The 26,269-nt window shown below is 41.2% G+C and overlaps 2 protein-coding genes across 4 annotated transcripts in view; one reads left to right on the top strand and one right to left on the bottom strand.

Moving 5' to 3' along the window:
* The window catches only part of FAM162A (family with sequence similarity 162 member A), a 34,165-nt gene extending 23,100 nt beyond the window's left edge, over positions 1-11,065 (bottom strand). The window contains exon 1 of the mRNA XM_003412827.4: positions 10,926-11,065. Coding sequence (XP_003412875.2) covers positions 10,926-10,959 — 34 coding nt within the window. The 5' untranslated portion in view covers positions 10,960-11,065. The remainder of the gene's footprint in view (positions 1-10,925) is intronic.
* A 177-nt stretch (positions 11,066-11,242) lies between these two features.
* The window catches only part of MIX23 (mitochondrial matrix import factor 23), a 28,825-nt gene continuing 13,798 nt past the window's right edge, over positions 11,243-26,269 (top strand). For 2 of the 3 annotated variants that reach the window (XR_010322463.1, XM_003412964.4), the window contains exons 1-3: positions 11,243-11,974; positions 22,292-22,417; positions 23,942-24,088. Coding sequence is in view for 2 of the 3 variants with exons in the window: in XM_003412964.4 (XP_003413012.1) it covers positions 11,924-11,974; positions 22,292-22,417; positions 23,942-24,088 (324 nt within the window). In the remaining variant the exon portion in view is untranslated. The other variant, XM_064288497.1, reaches the window with a different exon arrangement.

The following is a 26,269-nucleotide window of genomic DNA, read 5'->3' as shown; positions in this document are numbered from 1 at the left end:
AGCTGGGGGCACTCCTTGGTGTTCTTTTTTCCTCCCACCGACATTCCTGCCTACTCCCAAGAGTGGCTATTCGAAAATTTCTCTCTTGGCCCTAGCTGTTGACCTGAATCAGCTCTGTGATAGAAACAGAATCCCCATCTCCATCTGTTTTCTCATCCTCCCCTGCAGGCTCAGAAGAACACCAGTCCTTCCTTTGCTCTGCACTAATGAACCCTTTGATCTGTGTTCCCTGTTGCTGAGGGACATTGTACTAAACTTATCTTACAACCTAATTTCTTCCTTTCCACTGCCTCTTACTGCTAAACATCAAGTCTCCCACATTGTCTTAGTTATCTAGTGCTGCTGTAACAGAAATACCATAAGTGGGCGGCCTTAACAAACAGAAATTTATTTTCTCACAGTTTAGGAGCTGTTGTTATTCAGTGCCATCGAGTCAGTTCCAACACATAGCGACCCTATGTACAACAGAACGAAACACTGCCCTGCCTTGCGCCATCCTCACAATCGTTGCCATGTTTGAGCCTACTGTTGCAGCCGCTGTGTCAATCCATCATGTCAAGGTCTCCCTCTTTCTCACTGACCCTCGACCTTCCTAAGCATGATGTCCTTCTCCAGGAACTGGTCTCTCCTGATAACACATCCAAAGTACATGAGACCAAGTCTTGCCATCCTCGCTTTTAAGGACCATTCTGGCTATACTTCTAGGACAAATTTGTTCGTTCTTCGGCAGTCCATGATACATTCAATATTCTCCACCAACACTATAATTCAAAGGCATCAATTCTTCTTCCATCTTTCTTATTCATTGTCCAGCTTTCGCGTGCATCTGAGGCAACTGCAAATACCATGACTTGGGTCACGTGCACCTTAGTCCTCAAAGTGACATCTTTGCTTTCAAACACTTTAAAGAGGTCTTTTGCAGCAGATTTGCCCAATGCAATACGTCATTTGATTTCTTGAATGCTGCTTTTTTTGCTTCCATGGACGTTGGTTGTGGATTCAAGTAAAATGAAATCCTTGACAACTTCAGCCTTTTCTCCGTTTATCATGATGCTGCTTATTGGTCCAGTTGTGGGGATTTTTGTTTTCTTTATGTTGAGGTGTAATCCATACTGAAGGCTGTGGTCTTTGATCTTCATTACTAAGGTCCTCTTCACTTTCAGCAAGCAAGTTTGTGTCATCTGCATAACGCAGGTTGTTAATGAGTCTTTCTCCAATCCTGATGCTTCGTTCTTTTTCATACAGTCCAGCTTCTTAGGTTATTTGCTCAGCATACAGATTGAATAAGTATGGTGAAAGGATACAATCCTGATGCACACTTTCCTGACTAAACCGTGCAATATCCCCTTGTTCTGCTTGATCGACTGCCTCTTAGTCTACGTACAGGTTCCTCATGAGCACAATGAAGTGTTCTGGAATTCCCATTCTTTGCAATGTCATCCATAATTTGTTATGATCCACACGGTGGGATGCCTTTTCATAGTCAATAAAACACAGGTAAACATTTTTGTGGTATTCTCTGCTTTCAGCCAAGATCCATCTGATATCAGCAATGATATCCCTTGTTCCAGGTAATCCTCTGAATCTGGCTTGAGTATACGGCAGTTTATTGTCAATGTACTGCTGTAACCGTTTTTGAATTATCTTCAGCAAAATTTTATCTGCACATGGTATTAATGATATTGTTTGATAATGTCTGCATTCTGTTGGATCACCTTTCTTTGGCATGGGCACAAGTATGGATCTCCTTTCCAGCTGGTTGGCCAGGTAGCTATCTTCCAACTACTGCATCTATCAGTTTGTCATACTGTGGTGGCTTGTGTGTTGCTGTGACACTGGAAGCTATACCATGGGTATATTTTTAGGAGGCTAGAAGTTCAAATTCAGGGTGCTGGCTCTAGGGGAAGGCTTCCTCTCTCCATCGGCTCTCAAGGAATGTCCTTGTCTCTTCAGCTTCTGCTTCCCGGTTCTCTGGAGATTTCCATGTGGTCTGGCATCTATTTTACCCCGCCTCTGCTTTTTTTTACTGCTTCTGGCTTTCATTTAATCTCTTTTAAATCTCAGAAGAGATTGACTCAAAATATACTCTACACTAATCCTGCCTCATTAACATAACAAAGACATCCCATTTCCAAATGGGATGATAACCGCAGTCATAGAAGTTGGGATTTACAACACATATTTTTGGGGGACACAATTCAATAAATTACACTTGCCTTAAAAAACAAACAAAAAAACTTTACCATTCTGTTAATTATAAAAGTAAGGCTTGTTCATTACAGAAAACCTGGAAGCTAACAAGAAGAATGAAGTCTCTTCAAGAAATTATGCTGAGACAATCGGATTTCCACACGCAGAAGAATGAAGCTGGACGCCTACCTCAGATCACATGTAAAAATTAATTCCAAATGGCTAAACAACTTAAATATAAGAGCTAAAACCATTAAAAGGAGCCCAGATGGCACTATGGTTAAAGTGCTCAGCTGCTAACCAAAAGGAGGGCATTGACTCCCCGCAAGAAAAGACTGGGTGATCTGCTCCCATAAAGATTACAGCCTATGGGGCAGTTCTACTCTGTCCTATAGGGTTGCTATGAGTCGCAATAGACTCCATGACACACAACAACAAAACCATAAAACTCTCAGAAGAAAACAAAAGTAAATCTTCAGGACCTTGTATTTCACAATGGATCCTTAGACATGACACTAAAAGTATGAGCATCAAAAGAGAAAAAAAAGATAAATTGGACTTCATAAATAAAAAAAAAATGACTTGTACACCAATGTTCACTGCAGCACTACTCATAGTAGCCCAAAGGTGGAAACAACCTAAACGCTCATCAACAGATGAATGTACAAACAAAATGTGGTACATACATATGACGGAATACTACTCAACCAGTAGAAGAGATGAAGTCTTGATATATACTACAATATGGATGGAGCTTGAAGACATTACGCTGAACGGAATAGGTGAAGCACAAATAGACAAATATTATATGACCTCACTTATATAAAAAGACAAAAAAAGGCAAAGGTATAGAGACCAAAGTTTATCAGTGGTTACCAGGGGTGGGAGAGAGGAAGAAAAGGAGGGTCAACAGTGATAGAAAAATTGCATTGGTTAAAGGCAGGGTTGGAGAGCCAATTATTGTAACTGATGTCAATAAGTTGTACACCTGTAAAAAAGTTAAATTGGCAAAGTTGTGTGATATATTTAAAACAACGACAAAAAAAAAAAGAGTAGCTGCTGAGACTGCGTAAGTACAACCAAATACCTCATGGGATTTGGTTCCTTGGTTTGGAGGTTTAGGGTCAGGGCTTCACATGTCTTTAGTGTCTCTTTTCTACCTCCTGGTCCACTGCACAGTGCCTGGTTCCTAAAAGCTTGCAAGGGGCCATCCAAGGCATGATAATTGCTCTCTATTCACCTGGAGCAAGAGAGGAAGAAGGAGAGTCAGGAACAGAAGGAGGACATGGAATGTGTGGTTAACTGCCTCCATGAACAGCTGCCTCCTTTGCCATGAGACCAGAACTGGATGGCTGCCATTATGAACATTTTGATCAAAGATTCCATAGAAGAATTCTGGCCAAAAGGTAGAAAATGCAGAACAGAGTTTCAAATTCTCATGAACTCCAAAATTTCTGGAGCCACAGGGACTGGATGAACCCCTGAAACTACTGCCCTGAAATAATCTTTAAAACTTAAACCAAAAATATCCTCTAAAGGCTTCTTAAGACCGAACAATAACCAAAAAAACCAAACCCAGTGCTATCAAGTTGATTCCGATTTATAGCAACCCTACAGGACAGAGTAGAACTGCCCCATAGAGTTTCCAAGGAGCGCCTGGAGGATTCGAACTGCCGACTCTTTGGTTAGCAGCCATAGCACTTAACCACTATGCCACCAGGGTTTCCAGGCCAAACAACAGTTTAGCTAAGCTAGTAAAAAATGTCTGCCTTGAGCATTATGCGCTTTTTAAGAATTATCTATACGGGATCAAATTGACAACAGCAACTCAAAAGATTAGAAAGGAATCTTGGGGGCAGTGAGTTTATGTTATTTGGCAAGGTACAAATCAGAAAGGAGGGCGAGACTGGTTGCACAACTCAAAGAATGTAATCAATGTCACTGAATTGCGCATGTAGAAACTGTTCAATTGGCGTATGTTTTGCAGTATTCTCAAAAATGAAAAAAAAAAAAAAACTTTAGTGCATCAAAGGGTATTACCAAGAAAATGTTAAGACAACTTACAAAACAGGAGAAAATATTTGGAAATCATGTATCTGATAAGGGTTTAATATTCAGAATATATAAAGCACTCCCAGAGCTCAACAAAAAGACAAACACCCAACCAAAAAACGGGCAAAGTAGCTACCACTATCGAATGTTTTGAACAAAGATTCTATAGAAGAATCCAGATCAAAAGGGGGAAAATGTAGAACAGAATTTCAAATTCTCATGGAATCCAGACTTCCTGGATACATGGAAGGTGGATGAACCCCTGAAACTATTACCTTGAGATGTTTAAACTTAAACCAAAAATATCCTCTGAAGTCTTCTCTAATCAAACAATAGTTGAGCTGAGTTAGTAGACAATGTCTACCCTGAGCATTGTGCTGTTTTAACAACTGGCCATACGGGATCGAACTGACAACAATTTGCAAGATTAGACAGGAAACTTGGCAGGGGGCGGTATGTTGCTCTTAATGGAGGAAGGAACAATCTGGAAAAGGAGGTGGGAATGGTTACACAACTTGAAAAATGTAATCAATGTCACTGAACTGTACATGTAGAAATTGTTGAAATGGTGTATGTTCTGTGCATATTCTCAACAAGGACAAAAAAATAAAATTTTAAAAAATGGGCAAAGGGCTTTAACAGACATTTCTCCAAAGAAGATATACAAATGGCCAATAAGCACATGAAAAGATTCTCAACATCATTAGCCATCAGGGAAATGTGAAACAAAACCACAATGAGATAGCAATTCATCCCCACTAGGATATTACAAAAACAAAACAAAACAGAGAATAACAAGAGTGGGTGAGGATATGGAAGAACCGTAAGATGGTACAGCTGGTGCGGAAAACGGTTTGGCAGTTCTTCAAAAGGTTAAACACACGACCCAGCAATTCCGCTCCTTAGCATACACCCAAAGGAACAGCAAGCAGGGACTCAGACAGTTGTACAGCAATGTTCACTGCAGCATTGTTCACAACAGCCAAAAGGTGGCAACAACTCAATGTCCACACAGATGGATAAATAAAAACCCAAAAACCCAAACCCACTGCCGTCGAGTCGGTTCCGACTCAAAGTGACCCTATAGGACAGAGTAGAACTGCCCCATAGAGTTTCCAAGGAGCGCCTGGTGGATTTGAACTACTGACCTTTTGGTTAGCAGCTGTAGCACTTAACCACTACGCCACCAGGGTTTCCGGATAAATAAAACGTAGTATATAAAACCTGCAAAAGCTGGAACCTGTGTCAGGTGGAAACCTGTCAGAGAAGGAAACTCAAATATTTTACACTTATAGAGAGTGACAGAAAAGCAGCAGGACTGCACCCTGTCAAAGGCAGAAATACTTGCGAGACCTGGAAAAACAAGGCTGTCTCGGCAAGTTCCGGCTCTCACAGGTTTCACTGTACATACAGTGGAACAGTATCCAGCCATAATGGGAAACAAAGTTCTGATACATGCTGTGACATGGACGAACCCTGAAAGCATTACGCTGAGTGAAGTAAGTCAGACACGAAAGGACATGCTGTATGATCCTACTTATATGAGAATATCCAAAACAGGCAAATGTATAGAGACAAAAAGGAGCCCTGGTGGCACAGTGATGAAGCTGCTAACTGAGAGTCTGGTGGTTTGAACCTACTAGCCACTCAGCAGAAGAAAGATGTGGCAGTCTGCTTCTGTAGAGATTATAAGCCTGGGAAACCCTATGGGGCAGTTCCACTCTGTCCTATAGGGTCACTATGAATCAGAATTGACTCAAAAGCAATGGGTTTGGGGATGAGATAAAAGGTTAATAGTGGTTACCAAGGGCAAGAATGGAGAGTTACTGCTTAATGGGTACAGAGTTTCTGTCTGGGTGTTGCAAGGCTTCAGAAATGGATAGTGGAGATAACTGAACAACACAGCAAATGTAATTAATATCACTGAACCGTAAAATACATGTATTTTACCACAAAAAAAAATTTACAAATAAAAACACCCATAATCATACCTTTTCCTATTCCTATCCAGTCTGACTTTTCATAATAAGATACATACTATATCTTGCTTATGTCACACTTTTCCAAGATGTTAATTTAAAATACATTTTTGATAGCTGCACAATGTTCCCACATACAAATATAACATGGATTTAATCATTCCTTACAGCTAGATTGCTTCCCATTTTTAACTATAAAATGTTTCAATGAACATTTATCTACAGAAATTTTTGATGACATTTCTGATTATTTTCTTAGAATAAAATCCTGACAGTAGAGGAATTAAAGGGTATAAGGGTTAAAGAGTATGAACCCTTTTAAGGTTCTCAATACACACAACAAACTGCTTTTCATTAAGGCTGACTGATTTACACTTGCACCAATACCAAAAAAAACAACCAAACCCACTGCTGTTGAGACGATTCCAACTCAGCAACCCTAGAGGAAACCTCATAGGGCTTCCAAGGCTGTCATCTTTACAGAAGCAGGCTGCCACACCTTTCTCCTGCAGCTTACAAGCATTCCTGTCTCAATACAGCCCAGTGTCACTGAAGGTCCAGTACCCTGGACGGAACATTCACTTGCTGTCAAGAGGCTGTAAATAAAATACTAATCTTCTTCCTTTCATTGCTGAAATGAGTGGTTACGTGGCAGGTATCTACTACCTTCACCTCACCACCCACGCTTCATTTCCCTAGGGATTCTTCCCGGATCACTTTACTAAAGCTACTCTAATGTTCGTAATCTCTCTCCAGTAATAACAGAAGTTTGTTCAGATTCTCATCACTGGCCCATTTGACCCTACTCTTCCATCTTAGTAGCCATCTAACTCTACTGATCTTTTCATTCTACAAGAACTCAGTCCCTTTACAACTTTACAATGTCACATTCTCTCACTTCATCTCTGACCTCTGTGATTCATCTACTTTAATGTGTCCTTTGCCACTTTCTATCCTACTCCCCGAACTATGCCAGGCCTCCAAGGTTCAGGTCTTGCCCCTATTTTTGCATTACTCTCTAGGAGGACTTACCTATTCTGTTTAAGTAACTAGCTCCACACTGATGGCTCCCCTATATTTATTTCCATACCTTTACCTCTCCTCTCTTCTCATGTCCTCAGCTGAGGTCCCATTACCACCTATAACTCCATAAGGCACCACCAAACCAGTGTCCCTTCCCAACTTCCTGTTTCTACAAGGGAGCAACAATTCTTCAGTCCTTGATGCTCAAAAACTTCAGCCTTTAAGTCCTTCCTTAAATTACTCAATGTCCCAAAATTCATACTAATAATTTCTTCAAAACACCCTCTAGATGTATTCCTTTTTAGCCATTTCTATTATAATCTTATACTCTGATGACTGTAATATTCTTCCAAGTAGCAATTCATTTGGTATGCAGCTGCCAGGTTAATTTTTTAAAATGCTTCTTTGAAGCTGGTCAAATGGACACGAAAAGAGAGAGTGGAGGAAGGAGTATGCGGACTCATTGGGGGAGAGCAATGAGGAGTATATAGCAAGGTGTATATAAATTTTTGTATGAGAGACTGGCTTGATTTGTAAACTTTCACTTAAAGCGCAATAAAAATTTTTTTTTTAAAAAAGCTTTTTTGATGATGTCTCCTGCTTAAACTTTCTGTCCAAAATGATCTGGTTCAAATCCCTCAAAAGGCCACACCTTATCTCCCATTACCTCCCAACCCAAATCCAAGGCAATTCTTTCTCTTTGCTGCCCTTTCTTCCCTACACCCTCCCCAGACTCATTACTGCCTGGCCTTTGCTCATAAAGCCATTGCTGCTGAGTCTACTCCTGACTCGTAGCGACCCTATAGGACAGAGCAGAACTGTCCCATGGGGTTTCCAAGGAGTGGCTGGTGGATTCGAAGTGCCAACCTTTGTGTTACCAGCTGTAGCTCTTAACCACCACACCACCAGGGAACCCCTTCGCACATATTATCCTCTAATCCCCTCCAGCTGTTTCAATGGAGGCTTCAGGAGATAATCCTGACCTATATTACTTTCCTTTCTCTGAACTCCTGAAGCCAGTAGTGTCCTGGCTCTTGGGAAAGGGTTGGCAGAGAGAAGCCCTGATTTGTAGTGTTTGCTGATAACACCCACCATGGCCAATCAAGGTACCAACATAACATCACAAAACATGGAACTGGGAAGAGATGTGCACAAAGCCAGTAGGAACCAGCTCCAGGACACCACTGTAGCACCACTGTTCCATAATCTCAAACTTAACATAGGCTGTCCTATATAAGCTCTCTAGGGGTATATATAGGTATGTTGGTTCACTGCAACAAAATTTAGCCCTAGGAAGAAGGGTGGCCAAACGTTGTAGAGCTTTCACATCTTAAAACACTGTAGGGTGTACCGGGCACACAGTATGTGCTCAATAAAAACCTGCTGGCATGGCTTGGAGAGCAGTGATAAACAAAACCAAAGTTGGAGTGATAAAAACGGGGCACATTTTCATTTAGGGTTGGTTAGCGAGAAAAGAACAATGAGGATGTAGTAGAAATAAAATCAGAACGGGAGCCAGGAGATTCTGGTTACGTCCCAGCTTTGTACCTGTGTGACCCTGTACAAGTCAACTCCCTTCCTGTGCTTTCGTTTCCTCATCTGTCTGTAAAATCAGAGGACTGGACTATCTGACTTCTAAGATACCTCTTCATTCTAATGTTCTGTGGATTAAACTGACAAGGAGACTCCCATAAATACAGTATAATATTAGAAGGTTATAGACCCACCTGTGAAGGAGTCTAAGAACCCCCAGTTAACAACCCGGCCTACAGCTATAGCTACATCTACAAAACAATAAACCAATTTGAGCTCATAAAGCCTATATTTTGTTCGCTAAGGGAGTATAGCAAAGATTTCCAACAGAAACAATTAAACGTGAAGGTCCATCATTTAAAGGATTGGGCTTCTGTTATTTGAAATTTCACTCACCGAGAGTACATATATCTTATTCCCAATAAAGTTCTGGACAAGTGAACTATGCCTAGATTATGCTTCCATTTGATCTACCATTCCTTTGGTTAAGGTTGTTGGTTCGATCTTTACAACCTGATAAAGCCATTTGCACACGAATGCATGATTCCATTTCACCAATCAGCATTTCATGACTTTTCCAGTTTATATGAAGAGACCCGTGACAAATACATATACACACATATCCTGAGCAAGCAGACTGAACAACACAAAGCACAAGTTTCAGAGTTAGACAGCGCTGACTCCTCTCCTGGCTCTAACATTTTCTGGCCAAGTCATTTAACCCTCTGACCTTTTAACCTTGTTTGCAAAATGGGAGGGGAGGAGAAAGACTTACCTGAGAGGGCTGCTGTAAGAAATCAATCAAACAGTAGCTATGGGCAAAAGTGAGTGACCGACAGCCAATCATACGGAGTTAATCACAAACCATCAGACATTCAGAACAGGTCATCTGGAGAGTTGCTCATACAACTTCGAGTGCTATTAAAAACCTACTACCTGGAGTAAAACAAATTGTCTTTAAATCGCTCAAAGAAATTTCTTTTGACTGAGTGCCAACAGTGAAGTTCTTAAACATCAAAAGTCTGCAGAGCTTTTTTTTTTTTTTTTTACAAAGCAATGATTCTTTCACTTTGTTGAAAAGCTTTACAAAAGGTAGCAAGGTGTATGCAGATTTTAGGTGTACTTAGTTCAGCAAAGCTGAATAAGTCAATAAAATAACAAGAGTATCAGAGTTTTTCTTTTTTTTAAGGTGCTTGCTTTTAAAGGAAGTAAATAATGTTCTCCAGTTTGAGACATGTTTTCTAGTTCATTCTCTATTGACAAACAAGATAGGCCTATCAACTTGTTAAACTATCCAATGTTCACATTTTTCTTATCTTGCTTCATTTACATTTACAAGGTATGTTTACACTATTTCAATAGCCAAGATTGGGCTACTTTTCCTTTAAAAGCTGAATTAAACAACTTTTTAGTAATTGCGGTACCGAGAAAAGCCGAGATGAAAACACTGTGATTTCTCAGCCCCTAAAAAAAAAAAAATTTTTTTTTTTTTATTACTAGATCAAGGCTTTGCTGGTTCCCCCAAGAAGGCGAATTAAGTTTGCATTACCTGACTCCAAAATACCCATTACACATACATCCACTACAAAAACAAACTGCAGCTCTTGTATTTATTTACACAACACGTTCTGCCAAGAAATTCAAAGCACTTAATTGTAGAACTTTTACAAAGTATTACTATCCCCCCTTTTAAGAAATCATTATTATTTCCTGAGACTTTAAATTCTTTGCTTAAACCGACACTAAACGGGTAAGGAAACCTCATACTCAAGGTTTTCCCTGAGGGCAGGGGTAAACTCTTGACATTGAGGGGAAGGGGAGACCCAGGTACAGGACGGACGAGAGGGGTTAGGGTGGGAAGCTGAATGAATAGGGCAAGAGGGTTTCTAAGGACGGCAGGTGCGTAACTACTGAGCTCAGGGGGCGCTGGGGTCGTGGAGGTAGAGGGGACGGGAAGCTGAGTCATGGCCTAGTGAACCAGGAGGGGAACCGGCTGGACGGAGAACCAGGTGCGAGAACCTCTCCCTGTCGGCCTTTGCACTCTCCCATTACCGCCACCAAGGGGGCAGGAAGCGGAGCCACTCCGGGCCCGGGATGGGGGTCCCAAGCTTCCCTCCCCGCCCTCCCCCAGCCCGGCCCGCGTCTCACCCGCCGCCAGGCGCAGGCCCCGGAGGCTCCCCATGGCCGCCTGCTCCGCCGACCGGCACCGCGCCTCTGCGTGGAGGCGGCCGCGGCGCGGGCACGCTCAGGGTCACCGAGCCCCGGTTGGCGGGCGGCGGGCGGACACAGCGGGCCGAGCGTGACGCGCGGGGCGTGTGGGCGGAACACGAGGGACGTGCGGGACGCGCAGGACGTGCGGGCGGCGCGCTCCACCTCGCTGCGTCTGGCGGGCGTCCTGCCCAGACCCAGGGCCGCCCTGGGCCGGGTCAACGACGAGCAGCCTGCCCTGGGGAGCCTGCGGCTCGGGAGCGTTTGCAGTGTCGCTCGCCGTGACTGAGCAGTTGCCAGTTCTAAAAAGAAGAAAAGTTCATCGTAGAACTTTCCCGAACTGTAAACTCCCGAAATAACACTACCTCGTTAGAATCTCTATTTCAATACGGTTCTTTCGGTGTTTTCAATGAATACATGCCTTTCTCAAGAGCCATAATTAGGATCACGGTGCCCGGTGGCCCTCAGCTCCTTTACTTTGGGGGTGTGTCTCAGGCTAGTCTGAGAAAGTACCGCGTGCTTACTCTTTGTTCTCTATTTACCTATTCCTTAAAAACGAAGCATGTCCACACTAAACACCTGATTCCACCCCTGGACCAACCCTCATTGCCAGGAATGCCCTTTTCTTTGACTTTTCCTAGTGGTTCCAACAACAAAGCCCCTCGTTTTGGGGATAGGCGGTAGACACTGGAGTGGGAGGGTTAAGAAAAACAACACTTTCTCTCCAGATTTCCTCTTCCAACAATCCGATTGGTGCGACCAACAGATCGTTTTCCTTTTTGTAAAAAGACAGGATTGGACTAAACGATCCAGGCCTCGACTGGAATAGGACCAGGCTTCCCGGCTGATGCTCGCGGGCTACTTCTTGTCAGGCGGCGCCGCGGACACCTTTGCTGCGTAGTGATTGGCCCGCGGCGGGGGCCTCGCGCTTGTCCAATATGGCGGCGCCCAGTGGCGGTGTGAGCTGTGAGGAGTTCGCCGAGTTCCAGGTGATGGGCTTTTCCTCATGTGACAGGCGTGTCCCTCCTTTTGTCTCCGGATCTTGTTCCTGTCTCTGGGCTGGGAGGGAGTGCGGACCAGTTATGGAGGAAGCGGGTATTTCAAGGCTCCATTGGAGGTCACGGGGGGCGCAGGCTTGGCCTTAGAGAGCGAGGCTGTTGGGTCGGGGATCCTGGTTCTTCTGGCGCCGCCCAGGCCTTGAGTGACTGCAAGGGCAACAGTCTATAAGGGTTATAACAGTGCCCAGAACTCAGTTCCCAGGCTCTGCATCTTAGGCTTTTCGGAGTGTCTGTGGGAGAGAAGAAATGAAGGAGAACTTATTTACTTGGTAAACAGAACAACTACAAAAAATCCTGGTACATTTTGTTGTTTGGGTGGGACGGAATCGCGTGGAGGGGCGATTAATTCTAGTACCTGCTCTCGTGCTGCTGCCTTTCTAACAGAGAAAATCTAACGCTTATGAAGAGCACGAGAGGTCTAGGGCTAATTATCAACCCGTGATTTCAAGAACAGGTGTCTGCATTTTGACGAAGTTGTATGAAAGTTATGGGTTCCAATGCAGACATAAACGCTGCTGTGGGGTTAAGAGAGTTGAATGCAAAAATCATGACCTTAAAAAATCACGGACTTATCTGTAGTAAACGTTGTGCTTTGCATCGTTTTGTAGATAGTGGCATTCTTGAAGATAATCTAAACAGACCGAATTATTTGACACATAGTATTGCCAAAGAAGTTTATGTGGCATCTCTCCATTACTTGCACCCTTTTTACCACTTCAGCCGCTCCTCAGGCTAGATCATCACGGCGGCAACCTACAACAAATGTGGTCAGAGTGCCTGACAATACAGGTACTTGTGAAAATTTTAAATAGGAAAAAAAAAAAAACCTGCTGGATTTAGGGTTAACTGGTCCATCTCTTTTCTTTGTATTGTCACATTAGTACTGTAAACTAACTTGAGTTAATGAGCTCAAACAATTGAGCAATGGTAGCTTTATGGTCTATTGGAAAGAACCCTGACTGGGGAGTTAGGAGTTCTGGGTTCTAGTACTTCTCCTGCCATTAACACCTTGCGACCTTAAGCTAATCACGTAACCTCGTGTCAATAATTAAATCTCTGAAACCAAATTTCAAAGGCCAACAGTGCTTAAAGAACACGTTGATTTTTCTTGTGAAAGGTCAGATAAAACGTAGGTGGGGCAAAAGCCAAACTGTCTTATGTAACCACTCCATACGCAGAGATAATGTAAAAAAAAAACAAAAAACCCGGTGCCCTTACGTCGATTCCGACTCATAGCGACCCTATAGGACAGAGTAGAAATGCCCCTCAGTTTCCAGGGAGCGCCTGGAGGATTCGAACTGCCGACCCTTTGGTTAGCAGCCATAGGACTTTACTACTACGCCAGCAGGGTTTCCAATGTAAATAAAAAGATTATAAAATCGGCCTTAATAGTGAAAACTGGGGGAAGTTTTTAGATAGTTTTTCTAGGACTTTTTCAAATGTGTGATTTATAATGGAGACTACCAGGGTTAGAAGTGAGAAGATCTGGTTTTCCAGAGCTAACACTGGTGGCGTAGTGATTAAGTGCCACACCAGCTAACCAAAGGGTCGGCAGTTCGAATCTGCCAGACTCTATGGAGCAGTTCTACTCTATCCTATAGGGTCGCTATGAGTCGGGATTGACTGGCACTGGGTTTGGGTTTTTTTTTTATTAGGCTTGGGACATCATTTAACGTCATTGCAAATGGGTATAAAAACATTTGCCCCTGTTGCCTCAGAGGGTTGTTGAATCACACAAGAACATAAGCGAAGGTGCTATACAAATGCAAAATTTTAGTATAACATTTAGTTTAGATGAGTTGGGTGCAATTAATTGTAAAACGTCATGAAGTTTAACTTGCATACTCACAAATTATTAATCAAAGTTTGTGTTTTTTAAAGCTATTAAACCATTGTATTTTGTATATTAAAATCAAACTGACTCGTGGTGACCCCATTCGTTGCAGAGTAGAACTGCTCCATAGGGTTTTCTGGGCTGCAGTCTTTATGGGAGCAGATTGCCAGGCCTTTTTTCCGTGGTGCCCTGGGTGGGTTCAAACTGCCAACCTTTAGGCTAGCAGTCCAGTGCAGAACTGTTTATGTCACCTGGGAACCTTAAAAAAGACCCAAACCCATTGCTGTCAAGTTGATTCCAACTCATAGTGACTCTAGGACAGAGTAGAACTGCCCCATAGGGTTTTCAAGGCTGTAAATCTTTATCAAAGCAGACTACCACATCTTTCGCCCACGAAGCAGCTGGTGGGTTCAAATCTCCAACCTTTCCTTTAGTAGCTGAGCGCTTTAACCACTGTATCACTAGGGCTCCTACCTGGGGACCTTAAAGTACCCTAAATGTGAAAAGCACTGCACTGAATACTGTGGAGGAAAAACAGTGAGTCATGCACTTTTCATCGTAAAGATCAGGTGCATATTTTCCACAATTTTATTATGAAAATGTTTAAACATTACAAGAAAGTTGAAAAAGTTGTACAGTGAACACCTGTATCCGCGACCTAGATTGTACTGTTAACAATTTGCTATATTTACTTTATCACATGTCTTCTATTCAACTCTAAATTTGTCTTTTTTTTTTTTAGTGCATTTCAGTGTAAGTTGCAAACATCAATACACTTCACCCCTAAACATGTCAGCGTGCATATTATTAACTAGAGTTCAATATTTCTTTACTTTTTTAGGATAAATTTTGCATACAGTGAAATGCACAAATCTCATGTGTACCATTCAATGAGTTTTGACATATACATACTTCTGTAATGCAAACCCCCATCAAGATAGAAAATAATACCATCACCTCTGGAAGTACCCTCATGCCCCTTCCCAGTCAATCCCTGCCCCATCCTTCCTCCCTCCCCCCTAGAAGCTACTGCTGATTTTGTCAATATATTTACATATTTTAAAGTTTAAGAATTTTTTATGTTTTAAATTTTTGCAGTTCTTATTTTTTCATTATAAAAATTGGACTTTGCACTGCTGGAAAATACCTTATTTCCAAAATGAAGTAAGTCCAGAAAAGAATATTTAAAATTGAATGTCTATAATCCCATTGTAATATTCATTCAGCAAGAATTTATTGATACCTACTAAGTACCAGGCACTTTGGGAGATCCACTGGGCAGGATATCAAACAAGAAACTTATTCTAAGTAGGGATATAAAACATGTAAAAGATGGTTGAGAATATGAATGAAATACTACAGGAGGTCAGAGAATTAAATCTAGAGATGGTAAATTGAGTTGGGCTTTAGGCGGACAGGACTGAGGGAATTCTAGACAGAGGGAACACTATATAGACAGAAAATTGTATGCATTTGGGGAAAATAGCAAATAAACAGTGTTGTTGCAATACGGGGTTTGCACAGGGCACATTGCAATTACAGAAATCGTTGGAACCATATCGTGGAAGGCATCGAATGCCAAGTTTGAGGTTAGGGCAGCATCATGTTTGAACATAGGAGTTGAGATCAAAGAGGCGGTTTAGGAAGAGTCATCATTTCCGCCACTGTCTTTGTTCAGGTCCTGTCATTTTTGCTGGAGTCCCTGGGTGGTACATATGTTTAACATGCTCAACTGCTAACTGAAAGGTTGGAAGTTTGAGTCCCCCCAGAGAGGCCTTGGAAGAAAGGCCTGGTGATATACTTCCAAAAAACCGGCAATCCAAACCTTATGGAGCACCGCCCTACTCTGCCACACGTGGGGTGGCCCTGAGTGGGACTCCACTCAGTGCTAACGGGTGTTACCATTGCTCGGCCAGCTTTCCAACAGGCCTTCCTACCGTAAGGTGCTCCTTTCTCTAACATAGCCCCCTTCCATCTGATTTTCATAATACTATGGCTCATACATTATCTGCTGAATTTTAGAGGCTAAAACATGGTTCTGATATGACTGGGTCTAAACTACTTAAATGGGCATGTCTTTTAAAATTCAGTCCCAAAGTACTTTTCCTAGCCAGTCCCTTACCGCTGCTCTTACTCATTCATGTCCCCCACATCCTTCCCTGCCACTTCCAACATACACGTGAATTCTGCTGTCCAACCACATTGAATACATCATACTCTGTCATTTCTGTGTTTTTTTTGCTTGTCGTCACCCTCTGAAATCCCTTCCTCCTGATTATCTGAGTCCCAGTTCATATATCACCGGACAAAATCACTAAGTATTTCTTCCCAGAATGTTTAAGTCCTGGTATTTCTCTTAGGAATATTCATTCATATATACATAATTGATTTTGAGTTATATGGTAATTAGGTACAGACTTAATTATTTTCTGGCATCAACGATGGTTTATTTTGCAACATGCCCAGCTGTTCATTGTTCCTGTCCCTGGGGGTCCTGGTGACAGAATTCTGGCAGTGGTGCGCAAGGCTGTTTTTTGCTTGGGATAAGCACAGTGTGAGCATTGCTCTAAGAATGGGGTTTGGGGAACCTGGACTGTCTGAAAAGAGCACCATGCAAATGACATCTGCTTGTGGGTTTCTTCATGTAGAGGGCGCCAAGACAAACGATAAAGGGCGTTGTGAATCATTCTTGGAACACACCGTATTTTACTGTCATGTAATACGTGTAATAGCCCTTTTCCCATTCCCTTATATACCCTAAAAGCTGCCCAAAGTAATAAAAGGAATTGACTTTACGATTAACTTTAGGAATATAGTATATTGCAGGGGCAATAGAAAGTTTTCTGTACTCCTCCCTACTACCGAATATGCCTTCGAAGAGGGTGAGATTTTGCCCCAGGGTTAAAGATAAGACATAAAATGCAATTCCAAGAAAACTGCCTGAATAATTCTAGAAGGTCCTGATACATGATAAGAATCTCCTCTTATTTTGAGGAGGCTAAAAGGAGAAGCTGGAGGCAGTACAAAATTTGGAGAGTTATCTTCAGCTTTGCTTTCACATTTAGAAGCTGATTAGGGTTCCAGGACCTGCAAAACATGTGGCCTTTGAGAAACACTGACCTGTATTTATTTCTGTATTATCTCTGTGAATTGTGTTGTAGCGATATATGTTCAGGGGGTCCTTCTGTATATTTTCTTGGTGAACTTGTGAGAGACAGAGAGGGTATGCTTTGGGGCTAGGTATCAGGTAAAACAAACAAAACCAAATCCTTTGCCATCGAGTTTATTCCAATTCATAGCAACCCTATAGGACAGAGTAGAACTGCTCCATAGAGTTTCCAAGGAGCGCTTGGCAGCCGTAGCTCTTAACCACTACGCCACCAGGGTTTCCGGCATCAGGTAAGTAGTCAGTAATTCCTTATGGATGATACGCATGATTTCTGTATACCTTTGTTTACTCTCAGTTTTGAGGGCTGCTCAAACTTTTCTCTAGACCCCCTTGGAGTTGCCTTAAGAGTTCAGGTACTCTTTCCACTGTAAAGAAATGTGTGCCTGGTAAGGTGGTTTGAATTCTTTTCCTTCACACTTTCCAATTTTGAAAGATACCCCTTCCTGGATCTTACACCCGCCCCCCCCTTTCCTTATGTTTAGCTTTTCTGAGGTCTTTTTTTTTTTTTTTTAATGACTTTTAAGAATAGCTCACAGTTTTTAGCAATCCCTGAACCAGTACATTATCAGTTTATAGATTGTCATTATTATTTCTTAGAATTCAGTGCTGTCAGTAGAACTTCTGTGATGTTGGAAATACTCTGCATTTGTGCTGTGGCAATATGGTAGCCACTAGGCACATGTCCTTCTTGAGTACTTGAAATACAGCCAGTTTAACTGATGAACTAAATTTTTTTGTTTTAATTAAAAAAACCTCATGTAGCTAGTGTTTACCATACTTGAAAGCCAAATTCTAGATCATATACTGATAATTCTTCAGCACACAGAAAAATCGATACGTCTGATAATCCACGTTTGAAGGTTGCATTGTAAGACTGTGAAATTGACTGAGTCATTACCGACTTAAAGCAGGTAAATTCCCACTGCTGTATAAGGAACTTAACAGTGTGTCCAATTGTTTTATTGAGGGGGAATTTGGCTTTAGCATTAAAGTATAGCAGTGTTCACTCAAAACTGGTTGAAGTTCAGAGTAGATAGAAACCCTAGGGAAGGTCAAGCTATGTAACCTTCCACCTGGACTGCGGCATTGACATTGGAGCTTTGCGTCTACTCCTGTTCCTTTCCAACCCATTTGCTGTTCTTTAACCTGAGCAATCATTTCAGGACACACATGATCATGTAACTCCGCCCTCCCTTAAAGCACTTCCTTGGTTCCCCGTTGCTCTCAGAAAAAAGACGAAAATCCTGTAACATGACCTGTAATGGTGGGCCTCGTGTTTTTATACCCTGTTTTCTCTTTCTCTCTGTACTTAAGCCACATTAACTTTTCAGTCTATTAGGATTCTATTGAATAGCTCTTGTCACAGTCACCCTTGATTTCCATCCTGCTAAGTCTAAAAATTAATTCCTGTCCACATCTTTCTTGACTTCTTAATAACATTCACCACAGTTGACCATTCCCTCCTTATTGAAATCCTTCTGACTTCTGTGACATCAGTCTACCTTCTCTACCTTTAGATGCTGAAGTGCCTCTTTGATCACCAGCCCTGTTCACTCCCTAGTCTCCCTCAGCGATCACTTATAGTCCCATTGCTTTAAGTAACATGAATTTGTTAATATAACTCCAGCCCTGATCAGTGCCAAACTGGTATATTCAACTTTCTGCTCAACTTTTCCACTCAGATATGTAATAGAAGTCTCAAACTTACCATGTCCAAAACACAATGTTAAAAAAAAAGCTTATTATGGAATGTTTCAAACATACACAGAAGAAGAGATTGTGGTACCCTGAGTTCCCATGTACCTACCCCCCAGCTCCAACAATTCATGGCCTCTCTCATTTCGCCTGTGTACTCCTACCACTCATCCCACCCCAACCAAGTTTCCTTAAAGCCCATCTCAGACTTTATATCTTCTGTAAATATTTTAGTCTCTACCTCTAAAAGATTATAAATTTTAACACAATACCATTGTCTCATCCAAACAATTAACAATAATTCTTAATATTCTGTGAGTCAGAACAGAGCTCTTGATCTTTCCAATCTTTCCAAACCTTCTCCTCCGCCAACGCCCCCCCTCCCCGGCAACTAATGGCACCATTAGTTCATTCAGTTGGTTAGGCCTGAAACCTGAAAGCCATCCTATTTTCTTTGTTCATCCTCCACCACCATTTCATCAGCTGTACCCTCAAAATATATCCTAAATGTAATGACCTCTCCTTAATTCTGCTGCTACTGCAGTACCACACTGTCTTCATCTCTTGCTTAGACCACTGTAGCAGTCTCCTAATTGGCCTCCCTGTTTTCATTCTCCCTCTACAGTCCATTTTCCACGTAGCAGCCAAAGTCATCTTTTAAAACATTAATCATGTTACATCATTCTCTTGCCAAAAACCCAATTATCATTTCCATGGTTAACGCAGTCCTCTCTGATCTGATTTACTCAGACATGACTGCGTACCACTTTCTCTCTTATTCACTCCAGGCCTATCTGCTTGCTTTTAGTTTTTCAGGCACCCCAAAGTTTATTCTTGCCTCAGGAGTTTTTTACTTTGTCCCCCAAATGGTCTGTTTGTCCATTCTCATGATTGAGGGATCAGCTTTTGAGCCCCATATCTACAGTAGCCTCCTGACCGTATGCAGTCACTCTGTATCCCATTACCTTAGTTTATTTTTCCCCCATAGTGCTTTTCAGTATCTGCCATTATCTTGTTTATTGGGGTAATGTTTATTGTCTGTCTTTCCCCTCTATGAATTTTAGCTCCATAAGAGCAAGGACCTTTTCAGTTTTATTCACCACTGTAGCCTGGTATTTTGGAATGGTACCTCACAACTTGGTAGGCATTAGTAAATATATTTTGAATGAAGAGTGAGTTAATAAATGAATGAAACTCTGTGATAATCTCTCCAACTGCTGCATATGTTTAAAAAGAAGAAATATTGCTGAGGGCTCTCATAGCCAAGGAACGCATTTCCAAAAGGTAGGACTTAAACTTGGCCTCAGAACATCAGTTTGATTTAGACAGGAGAGCTTTGAGAGAGAACATTTTAAAGGAGGCTTTTTTTTTTTCTTTTTCAAATAGGCAAGTTGTAGCAGGTAAAGTTGGCAAGATGAGTCCCTGTCTGCTACTTTCCTGTGTTTTTTTTTGGCTCTCTTAAATAGTGCTGCCACAGTTTGTTTGGAATTTTCCACTTACTGACATTGTATATCCTCTGCTGTACAGAGCACATTATTTAAAGGGGTGGTTGCCCAGTGAATATGTTGAGATTATTTCCTAAGAATTCCAGTTTACAGAGAATGATACTATGAACAAAAATAGAAAGATACAGGAAAAGAGGATAAGATAATGAGTTTGGTTTCAGACCTGGCATTTGCCTATGTTTTAATGCTTCAGAATTAGGGGCTAGGCTTCCACAAGCTGTTTTACTTCTAGAATGAGGCCCAGAAAAGGCCCTTAAATTTGCTAATTAAAGATCAGTGAAATGATCAGAACAGATTTAGACTGGATGGACTAAATGGTTATTATAATTGGAAACAACCTAAATGTTCATTAATGGAAAAAGCAGAAAAACCCATTGCTGTTGAGTCATTCCGACTCATAGTGACCTTATAGGACAGAGAACACTGCCCCAGAGGGCTTCCAAGGAGCAGCTGGTAGGTTTGAACGGCTGACCTTTTATTAGCATCCGAGCTCTTAACCACTATGCCACCAGGGCACCAGTAATGGAGAAGTGGTGAAATAAGTCGTGCTACTGCCATAGGATAGAATATTTATGCAGCTGGTGAGAACGTCTTCAAGACATTTGGTGTTGAGTTGGCTTCGGTCATGAATTTAAGTTTGGCCAATGAAAGAAGTAGGATGGTATGCTGAAGGAGATAGGGGATCAAGTAAGGTTGCTTTTCACATGCATTAAAGTAGAACGTTAACTTGTTGAATGGTTTCAAGGATAAGTATATTCTCAATATTACACGCTTCAGTTTTCTTGCTGATTTTTCAGTGATTTATTTTTTGGTAAATTTAAGAAACAGAAGAGTGTGCTACTGGAAATCTTTTCCAGCATGTTTATTATCTGAAGACAGACAGTGGTTGATGCCCAGCCTTTCTCTAGTGACAAGTGAAAAGTGCACTAACCAAGATGTGAGGAGAAGGGATGTGCTGTGAGATGTACTCACAGGAGTCTTTCTTAAGCTCTCTCCTCACCTCTGGTGTTATTTTTCTTTTGGTTGTTTTTTTGGGAATTGCGGACTTTTTGAGGGGGGCAATTCTTGGGAAATGGGAGGTGGGCTTACTGAGATAAGGAAAAGCTAATTTCTACTTGATCTGAGAACAAGAAAGTCATGAAGAAATTTGATTTCATTTTTAGCAGCATGTCTTATTTTACTTGTTTTTATTTAAAACAAGTTTAAAAATAATATACAATCATAGCAAAACATTAAAATAGCCTAAAAGAATATAGATTGATTTCTGCAAGTTAGCCCACTATTAGTAATTTCTTACATATCTGGGTGGTGAAAAAAAGTTAACTCATTCGACTGCTAACCAAAAGGTTGGAGGTTCAAGCCCACCGAGAGTCACCTTGGAAGAAAGGCCTGGCATTGAAAACCCTGTGGAGTGCAGTTCTACTCTGGCACACCTGGGGTCACCATGGGTTGGAATCGACTCAATGGCAACTGGTTAGAATGACAGACGTTTTCTCCCTAGCACTGCGTTTCAGAGTGATAGGTAAAGAGGGAATAGAGCAAGCAATCCTCCTGGCTTGCTTTGGAGAATTTGTGGTGATGAAGGTCAGTAGGACACTTTATTGGCTGTATGCTGGAGATGGAAAGAGCATACAGTGTTTGCTAAGCACCATACCAGCACATGGTATTAAAAAATGTGTAAAACGATCTTTACCCTTAAGGCCATCACATTTGAGCCAACGAGATAGAGCCAGTGCCCACTGTTCATTATTATGTAACCTACCTACCATCCTGGTAATAAAGATTTTCCTGTGATTGTCAATATAAAAAACCCAAACCAAACCCACTGCCGTTGAGTCGATTCCGACTCATAGCGACCCTGTAGGGCAGAGTAGAACTGCTCCAGAGAGTTTCCAAGGAGTTGTCACTATATTTTGCATTATTTTCCCTCTTCTAACTTAAATTGTTGTACCATATTCCAGAGTTTTATTTTTTGTTCAAATGCTTAGTTTTTATCACTAAATTTTCTATTCAGATTATTATTCTTTTATTTTAAATATGTATAGGAATTACTCAAGGTGATGAGGACGATTGACGACAGAATTGTACACGAATTAAACACTACGGTTCCAACAGCTTCCTTTGCAGGGAAAATTGATGCCAGCCAAACCTGTAAACAACTTTATGAGTCTGTAAGTGTGTCCTTTTGAGTCATTTTTTTGTACTTCTTTCATACCTTCCTTTGCAGGCAAAATAAACCAACTGGTGTGTAATTATACTGTGGATAAAGGAATGATATTTTCATTTTCCCGTGCTCATACTTGAGGGTGTGCAAAAGTTTCAATCCGGTTTATACAAACTAAAGAAAATGTGTGATCTTACGAATGAGCCTGTGAAGAGACAGTTCTAAAGAACAGGAGCAGTCATTTTTGTCCCCTTCATGTACAGCCTTTAACAGAAGGAAACCTTATGCACGAAAGAAAGAAGGGGAGAGCAGAACAGTGAAACGAGAGCAAGGACTTTGACAGTTCTGAGAAGCCAGACAGCTAATATAAGGAAACCTCAAAACTCTTCACGCCTTCTGTGTCTTTCTCTCTTTCCTCACCCATCAGGAAGGAGAACAGACACACTTGGGGGCTGGGACACAAGGAAAGCCACAGATAAATTGTCCTATTCTGAGGCTTTTGGTTTCTCAAGTACATATTTTTTTCATTGCCTCTTAAAGATATCCTTTATCTCTCTTTTTAGTATTATTATTAGGTTATGCTCTCTTCAGAGGGAAGAAGGAATGATATTACGTGAAACAAGTAGGCACTTTACTTAACATTTTAGCTGGAGATGAATCACCATTATTTATGTACCATTTATTGTAATGACAAGTACATATTATTTTAATATTTTTATTTGCCTCTCCAGAATGTTTGGAGTACCGTCACAATTTGTGATCGTGGGAGTATGTTTGGAACATGACCCTCATGCCTCGTGTATCAAGGCAGCAAATAGATAACTGTTGTATTAGGTTTGTTACATGAGAGGTTATTAAAGAGTCATTCCGTCAGAAGTCCTTATTTTCAATCAACATACGCAATTGATGGAGCCAATAATCTGTGCTTCATATGTAACTTTTTCTTATTAATACTTGTAAAGGCCAACTATATAATAATATAGGTAAATATAACATTTTATATAAGTAAATTTAGCCTTCTTTTTTTTCTTTATTGTAACTAAGCTTCTCTTCTTCACTGAGTTTATAATTTCTATCAGTTGGTGACAATGTGAGACTGAAAAAGATACGAAAGGACAAAAAAGAGAGGAAGAATAATGATAAAGAAGTGGCCCAGGAAGTGTGTGAGGGTGGAGGTAGGGCATAGGAAAATGAGGATGGAATGATGGGGAGAGAAAAGGATGTAGGATAAAGGAGACTGAAATGAAAAGCCGAGTGGGGGCAATGGAGGAAGCGTATAGTTGGAAACCCCGGAAGCAGTTTTAAGACGAAGACAACCCCTGACCTCATGCCTTCCACCCAAGCGTGCTTGCCCTTTGTCTGATTTTAGGTGGTTAACTGATTCAGCATAATCTGCTCTTCCATAGATTAAGTTTTTAAAAACTGTTTTAGAAAGTATTAAATGCCTGTAGTCTCCAAATAAGGATTTTTGAAATGCTAAAATCTGATAAATTGATGTGATTTTTCCCTTCTCATTTCTTTGTTCTTTTAGTTGATGGCAGCTCATGCCAGTAGGGACAGAGTCATAAAAAATTGTATAGCTCAGACTTCAGCTGTAGTAAAAAACCTCCGAGAAGAGAGAGAAAAGAATTTGGACGATTTAACGTTATTAAAGCAACTTAGAAAAGAACAGACGAAGGTAAGTTGAACTGAATTTTCATTTCTGAGGCAAAGTTTTTCTAAATTTAGCCTTCAAAATAAAGACAATTTTTAATGAAAAATTTAAAGTAAGATATGGTCATTGCTTAAAAAAAAAAAAGAGACCAAGAGAGCAATACTTCATTTATGTTGTTTTTAGGTGCCGTCAGGTTGGTTCCGACTCATACCGACCCTGTAGGATAGGGTAGAAATGCCCCATAGGGTTTCCAAGGATCAACTGACTGGTGGATTTGAACTGCTGACCTTTTGGTTAGCAGCTAAGCTCTTAACCACGACGCCCCCAGGGCTCCACTCCATTTATAGTGGGCTTTATTTTATTACATTACTTCCATTTCTTTATTCCCAAACTGTTAAAAGACAGAGGAGCAATACAGACCAACACAGCATCAGCAATTCTAAGGCAATTATATCTGTATCTACTTTTGGAGGAGGCTTACCTTGAAAAGAAACATTTCTTAAAATATTTTGTAAATACTTCCCTCTGATTTCATTTTATAGAAATTGACTGAAATGTTATACAGATAAGCTAACTTCAGGATATTATTCTCTTCAGCCATGAAAATATAGGACTATTTAAATAAATCTGATTAGATACACTGGACCCTCGTTTTAATTCACTTCCCTACTGTTTAGAAGTTGCTTTGGGTCTTTGTCTCTTTTTGGACACCCTTTTCTTTCCACTTCATCCCCTCATCCCAGCACTGTTTTCACTTTTAAGAAAACAGCAAGTGGCCACTCAGCCAGGTGTCAGGAAGCCTTACTTTCCCCAAATCAGCTGTCATGTAGATAGGCTGTGGACCTCAGAATATAGTCAGTATATCTTTACAGCCCTTGTACATGACTTGTCAAAAAATATTGACTTGCATGGCATATTTACTCATGGGAATGCATTGTTTCCTTTCTTTGAGGGGATTCTTAGGTAAATTTTTATTTTGATCTAATTTCAAACTTACAGGAAAGTTGCAAGAACTCTCATGTATTCGCCTGTTGTTTACATTTTGCCCCACCTGCCTTGTATACCTGCCTTATAATGCATTCATATTCTCTCTCTCTTTCCACATAAGTACATTTTTTTTTCCTGAACCTTTTTCTGAGAGTACATTGGACACATTTTACTTCTTTGCCTCGAAATACTTGGTTATTTCCCAAGGACGGGGCTTTTTCTTACATGACCACTGTACAATTATCAAAACCATGTCTGTGTTTTAAGGTGGCACAACAGGTGACATTGAGATCCTTGCGTGTTGGGTAACTGAAAATCCAGGTGGGATGGAATCCTGCTTTTCATACTGTGTGGTCGTGAAGTTTGCTCTTTGCTTAGTAGATGTAGCCAGGCGTTGACAAGCCTAAGCTATGAGGGGCCTTGTCATCTCTCTCAAGCCTTTCGTAGAAAAGAGAAGCCCCGTTCCTTGTAGCTGCACGCAGCTAAGTGGCGCAGGCTGCTGTACTCAGCCCTCCCGCTGCTTCAGGGTCTCCCAGGATATGGGATTCCTCGTGTCTCGGCTGCTGTCTCATGACTACGCAGACAGTGAAATTATGCTCGAGCGTTCATCTTGCCCTACCCTCGATTTTCATGAAGGGTTATAGATAGATAATTTATATAAAATTGGCTAAACTCTAGGTAATTGTGGATTTCGTTTTTAATACCTCTTGAAGGTGTTGACAGAGGAAACTGCAGGGCAGGGCTGTTAAATCAGAAACTGAAAAATTGCTCTTTGCAAATTACGTCGAACAGAATAGAGTGACTCCTGTTGGTGGACAGCAAAATTCAAAAATCTAAATGGGAGTGATCCTGTCACACATATTGGAGCCCAGGTTCCGCCCCTATTCCTTTAAGGTCCAGGAAGAATCAGTCATCAGGATAACTACTGCAAGGAGGGCTTTAAAAACCAGTTGGTGAGTTACCTAAAAAAGCCCATTAAAGCTTTCTAGCCTTGTTTTGTATAGGGCTAGAAGGGTAATCATAAGCAGTACTTAAGCAAATAAGGAAATGTGTGGGTTTTTTTCTTTTTTAAGTTGGTTATAAAGATCATGGGTTCAGAGAGAGACAGCTCTTGGGGATGTTTCAGCCTCCTCATTTTCTGTCTGCGGAAACTGAGGCTCAGAGTACTGTCGTCCCCAGAGTCACAGCTAGCAAGTGGGAGAACAGGGGCTTTACCCC

Source organism: Loxodonta africana, chromosome 1 (assembly GCF_030014295.1).
Source record: "Loxodonta africana isolate mLoxAfr1 chromosome 1, mLoxAfr1.hap2, whole genome shotgun sequence".
NCBI classification, from domain to species: Eukaryota; Metazoa; Chordata; class Mammalia; order Proboscidea; family Elephantidae; genus Loxodonta; species Loxodonta africana.
This window is presented reverse-complemented; position numbering and strand designations above follow the sequence as displayed.